Source organism: Nestor notabilis, unplaced genomic scaffold (assembly GCF_000696875.1).
Source record: "Nestor notabilis isolate BGI_N333 unplaced genomic scaffold, ASM69687v1 scaffold15890, whole genome shotgun sequence".
NCBI lineage: Eukaryota > Metazoa > Chordata > Aves > Psittaciformes > Psittacidae > Nestor > Nestor notabilis.
Window position 1 is genome coordinate 50,997 of NW_009910804.1, and position 10,151 is coordinate 61,147.

Below are 10,151 nucleotides of genomic sequence, written 5' to 3' on the forward strand. Positions count from 1 at the left end.
CTCATAAAACATCAGAACACAAATGCTTTTCCCTCCAGTTCTTGGTGTTCTGGAGCTTGGTCTGAATAGGGTGGTGGGTTCTCTGCTGTTAGTGAGAGATTCTTGACCGGCGCTGCTGACCAGGCAGGTCAGCCACAACACACAGGGTGAGCGGACTAGAAAACTGGGTTCTGCTCCTGCAGAGTGTAAAGGGACGAGATCAAGTTTCGAATGCATTCCTCTACTTGTATAGTCTTAATCTGTACAAAAACCCAAGTGTTCTTGCAGCATGCCTGGTACCCTCGTTACCCAGCAGGTACTAGCAGCCCCCTTCCTTCAGCTTTACCTGGGCACCTCTTGCTGTGCCACTTTTGTAGCAGTGCAGTACTACTTTTCAAAACTGAGCTTGACCATGTCACCTTTTCTAAGGGGTTGGGGTGAGGGGACAGCAATTATTTATTGTCCACTGACATTTGTCTACAGCAGATAAATAATTGACAGACTCTGGAGCCATCTTTTGCTAAAGGTAAACTGAGTGTTTGGAAGTTACTACTGCATTATTCCGGTGAGCCACGCCATTGGTGTCCCGTGCAATCGTGGGTGTAGAGTTCTGCTGTCCACAGGATTCGTGTGTAACCATTTGTTAACTGTATTGAAGGTGTGTCCTTTATGAAGAAAGTGTTCCAAATTAAAAAGAGCTGCTGAAGTGTGTGTGCTTCTCTCTGGTCTTTCTACTCTGCCTTCAGCCACAGACCTCCCCTGCCTCGGACCAAGCGGGGAGAATAACCCCAGGGAGCAATTCCCACCCTGCGGAGCTAGTTGTAAGTACTACAGCGTGCAAGAGGCACAATGTGATGTGCCTCCTCCCCAGGAGAAAAGCAAAGAACACAGCATATAAGGAGTCTTATCAAAAGTATCTTATTTCACAGTCCAGCTTTACAAAACAATAAGTAAAAGGTGTGTTGCTCAACGTACAAATGGTAAATATACAAGGGGAAGTACCAGGGACCATTAAAGCTCATCCAGCCTTTTGGTGCAGGTTCCTCACCGAGGGCACGTCAGAAGTTCACGTGGCTTCTGATGTCGTTGATCTGTTTGACCATTTCCCTTATGTGTTCTCCCCTTCAGAAAAAAACCCAAGTCAGGAGGCTGCAAGTCATTTGTTCAGAACCAGTCAGGAAGGGAAATACAGAGACTGGGAAGAGCTGCAAGTGATTGTGTTAATTATGGGCTGGATACAGACTGCCAAAAGATCCCTGGGCAAAAAGCAGGCTTAAAGCAGAGCTTTAATACTAGCACAAGATGGCCAGGCACAGCTTATACTTCAGCCCCTCTCACCAAGCTCCAGCTGGCGCATCAGTGATCCCCCCCCCTGCAGGACAGAGGTCAAACCATACCCCAGAAACTCGACTGGAATTGCTTTTGTAAGTGCCAGGGCTTGAATTCTACAGGAGGATCCAAGCTTTAACTTACTCTTCTTTCAGGACAGTTTGGATGCACTTGCTCTGGTAGGCACTGAGGCTGATGCTGGGTTTTCGGGGGCTGGAACCCTTCTCCATCTTCTTCTGCTGGTATTCCTTTTTCATTTTAACCTGGAAGTTACGTACAGAAAGAAGACTCCAGTCAGTGGTGGCACAGACCCGTGTGGCACAGTGCGACTGGGTTAAAACCTGCTTGCTTTTGCACTCCCAAAAAGAGGAGGACATTACTGCTAGGACTATGGAGGGGCTGTGTAGGCTTTCCCAGGGTTTACACTGGGCTGCAGAGGGTCTCTCTGTGTGACTAACAAAGGTCAGAAGTTATTTTAGTACCTTGTTCCTAATTTAATGTAAGCACAAAGCTGCTCCATTGGAAGGACCGTGTCCTAGCAGCACTATCACAGGGGGTGAGGTGGGTACAGTAACACGTGCTCTCACCTGCCTGATGGCATTGCTCAGGTGCTGCAGCTGGTCATGTATTGTCTGCAGCTCTTTCCTCATGTCTTTTTCACTGTCTGACAGAACAGGAAGCTGAGAGTGGAAACTGCGAAGCACTTTCTTCATCCTTGGTGTACGAAGCAAGAAATGTCACTAAGAATGAACTTACTGCTAAGACACCACCAGCCTTGTGCTGCTGTCACTCCTCCCGAGTCAAAGGGCTCAAGACTTGACATTGCCCTTTCAGCTCCTCTCACACAGCATTTCTAAACCATGAGCTGGCTCAGCCTGGGCTTGAAGTTGTGCTGAAAAACCATTACTGAGCCCCAGCCAAGAGAACTGCAGAAACCCTGGGTTCTAACTGAGCACTTTCTGCCCAGCCTGTTCTACCAGACCCCTACTTAACAGCAAGCAGTCGGTGATGAAACAGAGTGTAGTTTGCACTCACCTGTTCATAATATCTTCTTGCTTCTCTTTGGCTTCCTCATACTTGTCAGCCAAGCGCTCGGCCATTTCCCGCAGGCTTTTCCTTTAGCAAGTGAGAAACATCTATTTAGATCCACGCACAAGGCACGTCAGGGAGTGAAAGAGGGCAAAGGGCCAGACATGCATTTACTTCTCACACGTTGCACACAGGCCCCTGTATAAAGCCCTTGCATTCCTGACGTTGGACTGGCTAAACAGACACATTAGCCTCACCTTTCCTCTCGACAGTAATTAAGCTCTTCCAGTTGTTTCTTTTTCTGTCCCCAGAGCAGCTTCACTCTTAAAATAAAAACATAAAATCAAATCACCTCCACCAGCAACCCAGGTCAACCGGGGTTTATGCTACACAGGAAATAGGACAGAAGTGATTATAAGAACTGAAGACAATAAAGGATGGGCAGTGGCAGGAATAAACTCTCCCATTCTGCCCTAACTTTGTAATGTGACTGATTTGAACAAGCAGTCTTACCCGAGTACGTTTTACTCATGTACAAGGGTTAGTCCAGCAGAGGAGGTTTAGTGCTCGGTCCTTAGTGCTGCTGTTTCACAGATGCTGTACGAGGGGGTTGTATTACCTTTGCTGAATTTCCTCTTTTGCCAGATCCTGTTTGAGAATGTATTCCTCTCTGAACACCTGGGTGGCTCTGCTAAGAAGCTGAAGGCATTCTTCAGGGGGAGGAGCAGCATCTTTATCAGCAGACCTGAACAAAATGAGACAGGGGTTTGCAATCTTACTCCAACATGTCCCTCTGCAAGGATGAACAACTTGCAGCATTTATGGTGAGGGCTCTGCAGGGCTCAGTTATGGAAGTGAGGGGCTACAATTAAACCCCTTTGCGATACACACAGTATTCCTGAAAGCCTTCCCTCTTCTGGTCCCCTGGGAAAACGTATTTGCTTACTTCAGAAGCAAGGGATTGGCAGAACTGCGCTGCAGGATGCTCCGGATATGCTTCTCGAATGAATGCTGTGACTCAGCCAGGATACGGAGAGGGGAAACAGCGACCTCTTTGTCTTCGCGGGTACACAGCAGGGGAGGGGATGCAGGATGAACTGTACTTCTACCAAAGAGCATCACAGGGGAGAACACAGGTTAAACCAGAAACATCCAAACCATGTCAGACTCTAAACAGCAGTTAAAGGAAGTCAGCCCCTGTGGAATTAATGTATTACAGCAGTAAGTTAAAAGCGTTCTAAGAGGGACAGGGGCTATTCCAGGTGGTAAATCTAGGTCTAGAGGAGGTCAATGAAGTCACATCCCCACGGCTTTCTGCTTGGCCACAGCTGAAACTAGCAAGAACCATAAATACCCTTTTACTCAAGTTCCATAACAAGGCAAGTGCCCCTTGAACAGGGGCATGTCCTGCTTTTCAAAGCAGCCTGCTGCATCACTGTCCACCCGTGCAACTTCTGATGATGGGGTCTGAAAGAGCTGATAGAGAAACTTCTTTAAAAGCACTGAAGAAGTAGTTAAAAAAATAATAAAAGATCTGTAAGAACCTGACATTAACACCAGCTGAAGGTACCTGTCATACACTGAAGAGTGTTCTCAGCAGTAACCAAACCCAAAATCGTGCCCTCCCCTCAGGGCATTCACTTCACCATGCAAATCTGCCACTCCCAAACGAAGTGCGGTGGCTTTGGAAATGGATACTAAAATCCCACTGCTTTAAAGCACTTTAAGAATCCTTTTTTTAAATTCTCTTTACAGCAAACATCACCTTGGTGCCCATTCAGAATCTTTGTACTGTCTGTAAACAAGGTTTTGATTTGCAGATTCCTCATTATAACAATGAAAAATCAACAATAACCTCAAGAACCTTCTGATACAACTCTAGTCCTAATACCAGAAGTGCTACAGGTTAATCATATCCCCTACAAACACCTTATCAGTAGCAAGTAACTACTATAATAACACTTAAGTGCTCAGCCAGGGAGTGTTCAGGAGGCAAACTGCACTGTGTGTCGTAGGAGATGCAGATGGCTGGGGGGAAAGAATCAAAAGAGCAATAAAACAATATCCCGAGATCCTTTTCATGCAACCGCCACGGATTTCAAACCAACTCAGACCCACGTACAAGAGAGGCCTCGTAATACACTCGTAGGTGTTTGTGATGCAGATCATCGTGGGCCCCAGGATGTCAGAAACGATCCAAAAGCCTCGAATCGGAGCAGGCTGCCTGCAGGAAGAGAGCACAAGAATTCTTACCCAGTCAAAAGAGTTCTGTTCCGCAGCCGTGCGTGTTTGCTCGGTGGGAAAAGCTCTGGCTGCAGCAGACCCCTCTCACAGATCACAGAACGAGTCCAGCAAAACAGTGGTTCTCACACCACACCAGCAGTTGGAGGGACCAGAACAAACTCACCTGCCTGCAGAGGCAGCACTTGGACAACTTCAGTGTGAAACACAAACCAAAACCTGCTGTGGCCCAGGAAACGCCACCTGCTTCCAGTGCAAGGCCCCAGCTTCCAGAGGGAGCACACGGGTGCTCCTGCATCCCACCAAGCCCTTAGATGAGTGATTTAACACCTATTAATGAACAGTTTGTCTGTATTGTCATAGTGTTTAATACAGAGCAGGCTATAGATATGGTTAGGCATAACATAATGCCTACAATAAAGCAGATAAAGCTGTATTACACAGCCCAGCAAATGAGGCCTCGTAAGCCTGACTAAGCTCAAAAAAATCAGCTATTCTTTTGAGGCGTTGCTTGATCCTTAACAAGTAGCTAAAAGGAACACATCAGCATCCACAACTCAGCCAAATCAAGCCTCAGAGTTGTCCAGGGTCAAGTAAATGGAAGTGAAAATTCCTGCTGGTTTGATAGATGATTTTCAGACAGTAACATGGGAATTTATGCTTCCTTCCCTAACTGTGCATTAAGAATCCTGATGCACAGAATGCTTAGTTGTGTTATTTGCATTCTTTGGAGCCAACTGCATTAATTTTAATGGCAAGAGTGCAGCAGAAGAGGGCAAATCATAAATACTTTCCACAGCAACTCACTGGTTTGGAAGCAGTAGAAGGAGTTTGATTTTTTACCTGCATGGCAACGGCTTTGTACAAAGAATATGTTCAACAAAGCACTTCTGTTCTGCTCCCAACTCTTGTAAACTGTCTTTGTCTTCTTCGTCTACAAAGAGATTTGTCAGAATGCTTCAGATCTGCTTTGCAGGGTAAGGGATTCTCAGTACTACCCCCACCCACCAAGTTGCTACTAGCAGAATATGGGTGTTCAGTAGCACTCTCTTCCCTCTGTGTGCAATGGTCCCACCCCTCACCTGAGCCAAGGAATTTGTGCAGTTTATTGATCCACGTCAGCCCCACACTATGGACACCAGCTTCATGTGTGCAGTGGTAGCGAGACGGGCATTTCGGATCTGAAATTGGAAGAGGAAATGTAGGAGAAGGAACTGAACTGAGAAAAACTCATCACTGGCACCTGCAGCTCTGAGCATGTGCATCAAGGTATTGTTCAGTCAACACTAACATCATCTTACAGGGGCTAACTCATCCCCATCCAAAACCCGAGCTTGATGCTTCGGCCACGTTATTAGAGTTCTGCATAAAATATAATTACACCTGAAATACCTGATGAATTGGTTTGAACTATTCCTATCCCCCCACACCTGTATCTATCCACTGGATTTTAACGGGCAGATCAGCAGCTTTCTGATTAGCTTCTCGTTCAGAAAGACCCAAACACTCTGTCCTACCCAACCTCCTGCCCCCCATTTACATCGGAGAGTCTCAGCAGCAGACACCACTTCCCTCAGGATCACCATCCCCACAGCACTTGCTGACACACAGCTGCAACAAATCCTACTTTATAATACAGATTAAAAGAATTTAGTAGTATGTGACCATCTGTAATCTGCCCCTGAGTGAACACTAAAGCACCTCCCAGGCTTGCTTTCCAGCTTTACTGAAGACATCAAATCCTTATTCTAATATCCCTCGTTTGACACCAATGATAATTTGTAAGTACCTTGATCCTAAACACATGAAATGAAGCCAGTAAAAGCCAATAACCTGAATAACAGCCCTACCTCGATGCAGTTTGATGGGGCAAGAGAAGTCAGATTCCAAAGGCTCCTCTTCGTCTCCTGATGCCAGTTTCAGTGCAAGTTCCAGCTCAACACATTCAAACACGTACAGGGAAGGAATAAGATCAGATCTTGGGTCCCATGACTTTTCTGACTGTAAAAAGCAATGATTTCTTCCGTGAGACATCATTTAAACAGACATGCCAACATAAAGAGCATCAAGAGTCACGTAACACAGGCAAGAGTATTAACTGACAGAGAAGTAGTTCAAGTCTCTTGATTTTTTTCCCCACTTACTTCCAAAAATTATCTCAGAAACTGGGTTTCTTCTTAGAAGATTCTCTTTAAAACAGTTCACAGTAAGTTTGATCAAAATCTGATCTACCATGAGGATGCACAGATCTGACATTTAGAAGAAAAGCACCAGGGACTGGCTGGAAGAGGAGGAAGACTCACTGCCTCTTGATAAAAGAATGCAGCTTTGGCACTTGGCATTCACTTGTGGGCATCCTGCCATCTTGCAGCCAGGAAGTAAAGAAACAAAAATGTGTCTAGAAACACCCACCCCAAGACAAGGTACCTGATCATCATCCTCTTCTCCATCCAGTACCACGCAGTGATAAAGCATTCCCGACTCGGTGGCAATCACCAGGATGTTTGGAACACAGGGCAGGCAAAGGACAGCACAGGCATCGTAGCCATAGTTGTCTTCTGCCGCAGGGTGCATGGGCAGAGGGCCAAGCAGCTTGCCAAGGTTCCCAGTGCTGCAATAGAGATGTGTTCACAACATGAGGTGTGGAAGGAGAGCTCCCATGCAGAAGAACTACAAGATAAGGACGACTTAAGAATAATCCAAAACCCAAACAACCCAATGGTTTGAATTCTGTCTGATTTCTGTGGGCCAGCAGCTGCCCAGGCTTCTGTGGGTTGAGTGTGAATGACAACTACTTGGTGAAGGTGGCAGAGAAGAAACTGAAGCTCAGTAATAATGTTTAATGCTTTGAAAGCAACCAAGCTACACTGCAAAAATTTAAAGATTCATTAACAAAGGTTCATTAACTTCAACACCTAATTGGTTTGCTCATTAAAGCACTTCTTTACAGACAGCATTTCGTGGCACGGCATTTCTCTTGGTAGAACTTGAAGGACTGAGCCCATTTCATTGCCTACACACAGGATCTGCTCAGTGCTGCACCATGCAGAAGCAAATGGTGCTGCTTCTAACCAAAATACCCCATGGTTTAATATTCGGTTATACTAGATCCAACCTGTAAGTTTTCCATCATCATCTCAGTTCTCTGGTGTAACTTTTTCTTATATTGGCTTTATGTTTGTGATTCACAGTCTTACATGTCATCATGGGACATGTCTGCAAACCCCCTATGATCTTAAAATCTTTCTTTCCTAAGATGCCACTAAGTTAAGGATGTCTGCACTGTGAATTGGAGACCCCAAAATACCCTACACAGGCTGATCTTCTAAGAGTCTTGTGTCTTCATTTCAGATTTCTGATGGCAAATAATGGGCAGTGAATTCTCAGCAGTGGAAACTGCACCCTTAATATCTGGATGAAAAAGGAGGACACCATTCTCTTGGATTTCAGCCTATTAGCACTGCCATAAAGAGCTAAACCAGGCTGCAATACAGTAAAACTCAGCCCAGCACCCCTTGCATCCCCTGCCAAACCAAGAGATGGCTCTCCAGTCCTAACATTGTATGGACATACAAGCACCCCGATGAGGAACGTGATGGAACCCGATGATGAACACGACCCTACCTCTGCAGCAGGCTGATGTAGGTGAGGAATGTCTCTCCGTTTTCATACAGAATGTAAAGTGGATAGGCCAACACCTCGTCACTGCCTCGCTGTCCCAGTGTGTTCTTTGGGACCGGCACCAGCGGGCCGAAGTCGAACGCCACCGCGGTCTCTCCCAGCGAAGCTGTGTAGGCTCTCCTGGGGACCAGTGAGAACAAGACTTGAATCAGCAGCTCTCAGGACACAAGTGTTTAACCAGACCATGGTGGGTGCTGACAAATCGCCACCAAACACCTGCCCATCAGTCCTTAGACACGTGCTGTTTTCAGCAGCAAAAGCATGTGAGCAACACCCTTCTCACGGTGCCTCATTCGTGCAGTGCAGCCACCAGGCAGCCCCATTTCACAGGAGAGAAGAGATGGGCATACTGGTATTTGCTGTGCCAGTCTGGGACTTGACCAGTGAGACCCTCAAGCTCTTCCTTTCTAAGCAGGCCAAGAGGGAACTAAAAGAATGATCTATTTTCTGCACTCCTCACTCAAAAAGCCCTTCATAACCCCATGTGAAAGACAAGGTGTATTCTTCACAAGACTACTCTGACACACACTTGACTGTACAGTTTGTTACCACTTTTCAGGATGAGAAAAAAAGGGGAAAAAAACTCAGGAAAAAGTGCAGTTGCTTCCGAAAATGTCCAGGAACAAAAACCATCACATCAGATTTCCAGGCAGATTCATCACTCATAACAAACACAGCTGAGAACACAGAGCTTATTCTGTCAAAAGCATCTCAAACGAGAAGAAGCCACACAAACCCTTTTTTGATTGTAAAAGTCTCCTCCTCAGTGTCTGAAAGAGCAATCACTTTGATGGGTGTGTGAGGTACCTTCAGACTGTAAAACCTAGAGGAAAGAAACGCAGCAATGGTCATTCAGCAGGCAGTGCTGCACAGTTGCTACCAGTCTAAAATCTATCCCATCCTATTTTGTATTGGCAATCCTGGGAGGACACAAATATCTAGCAAAGAATCAGACTGGCTATGACAAAAAAAACCCCTTTGATAATAAACTACCAACAGGTTTTACCGTATAGTGTTGTCTGAAGTCAAGAGCACAATATGGGGCTCCAGCGTCTCGCAGGGATACCAGGCAGCGTGCTTTAAAGTCAGAGAGGTTGAGCTGGTGAAGAACCTTTCCGCGATGGGGACGGTGCTGAAATACACAGCAGAAATATGCACTGTTACAAGAAACACACACATTACTTCGAAGGGAAGTGGGGCCAACGGGAGCTAGAAACCCAGTTAAAAGGTTTCAAAGCCATTAGGTGTATTATTCTTAAAGCTGGAGTTACAGCTTTAACGTGGAGCCTGTGTTATCTCCACTGGGACATGTGCTTTTAGCTAGCACAGCTAAAAGACCCCAGAAAGGATAGAGAATACTACAGAGGTGCACTCAGCTCCCCAGCAACTGCACCCTGTTAAGAAGGTCATTTATTTGGGTCACTTGACAATCAGCAAGTCCCCAAACCAAGTTAACTTCATTCGTGATTGTCCCTACAACCCCAATACAACCAATGTCTTCCTTATCTGTTAGTCCCCAAGGCAGGAGAGGCTGTAAAGGAACAGTAGCAGGACAAGGGTGTCATTAACCACCTGAGGTCTCACCCACCTACAGTTCACCGTGGCTTTCCCACCTTCAAACTCTGAATTCTTCCCCCAGCGTTTGGGCAGCTCCAGCACCATGAGCCCCTTCGTACCGATGAGTGCCACATGGTGCTGCGTGGGGCTCAACAGCGTCTGATAAACCTCGAACAGGGGCGGGTTTATGCACATCAGGGTCTGAAAACACAAATACATCAGTTAAGCACAAGCCACCAAAAGTGCTCACAGAAGCATGAACGTCTTTATCACAGAATCATCCAGGTTGGAAAAGACCTTCAATGATCACCAAGTCCAACCATTCCCAGCAGTGC

The 10,151-nt window shown here is 46.1% G+C and overlaps 1 protein-coding gene across 1 annotated transcript; it reads right to left on the reverse strand.

Moving 5' to 3' along the window:
• Positions 1–874: 874 nt before the first annotated feature.
• On the reverse strand, positions 875–10,017 carry NUP88 (nucleoporin 88kDa). Its single transcript, XM_010011743.1, has 16 exons — positions 9,848–10,017; positions 9,266–9,391; positions 8,996–9,082; positions 8,203–8,379; positions 7,006–7,189; positions 6,429–6,579; positions 5,661–5,759; positions 5,422–5,512; positions 4,460–4,561; positions 3,284–3,442; positions 2,957–3,082; positions 2,595–2,660; positions 2,344–2,424; positions 1,896–2,022; positions 1,453–1,571; positions 875–1,101 (listed from the first exon to the last, which is right to left on the reverse strand). Exons 1-16 carry the CDS (start codon positions 10,009–10,011, stop codon positions 1,038–1,040), a joined length of 1,923 nt encoding a protein of 640 aa, XP_010010045.1. The 5' UTR covers positions 10,012–10,017; the 3' UTR covers positions 875–1,037.
• Positions 10,018–10,151: the final 134 nt, after the last annotated feature.

What these genes read in the sequence shown, in the direction of transcription:
- NUP88 (XM_010011743.1), bottom strand. Translation starts at nt 10,011, where the DNA reads ATGTGCATAAACCCGCCCCTGTTCGAGGTTTATCAGACGCTGTTGAGC. An exon ending in CCCCATCAAACTGCATCGAG is followed by an intron (nt 5,760 to 6,428) that starts GTAGGGCTGTTA and finishes TTCCAATTTCAG; the next exon opens with ATCCGAAATGCCCGTCTCGC. An exon ending in AAAGAGGAAATTCAGCAAAG is followed by an intron (nt 2,661 to 2,956) that starts GTAATACAACCC and finishes TTTTATTTTAAG; the next exon opens with AGTGAAGCTGCTCTGGGGAC.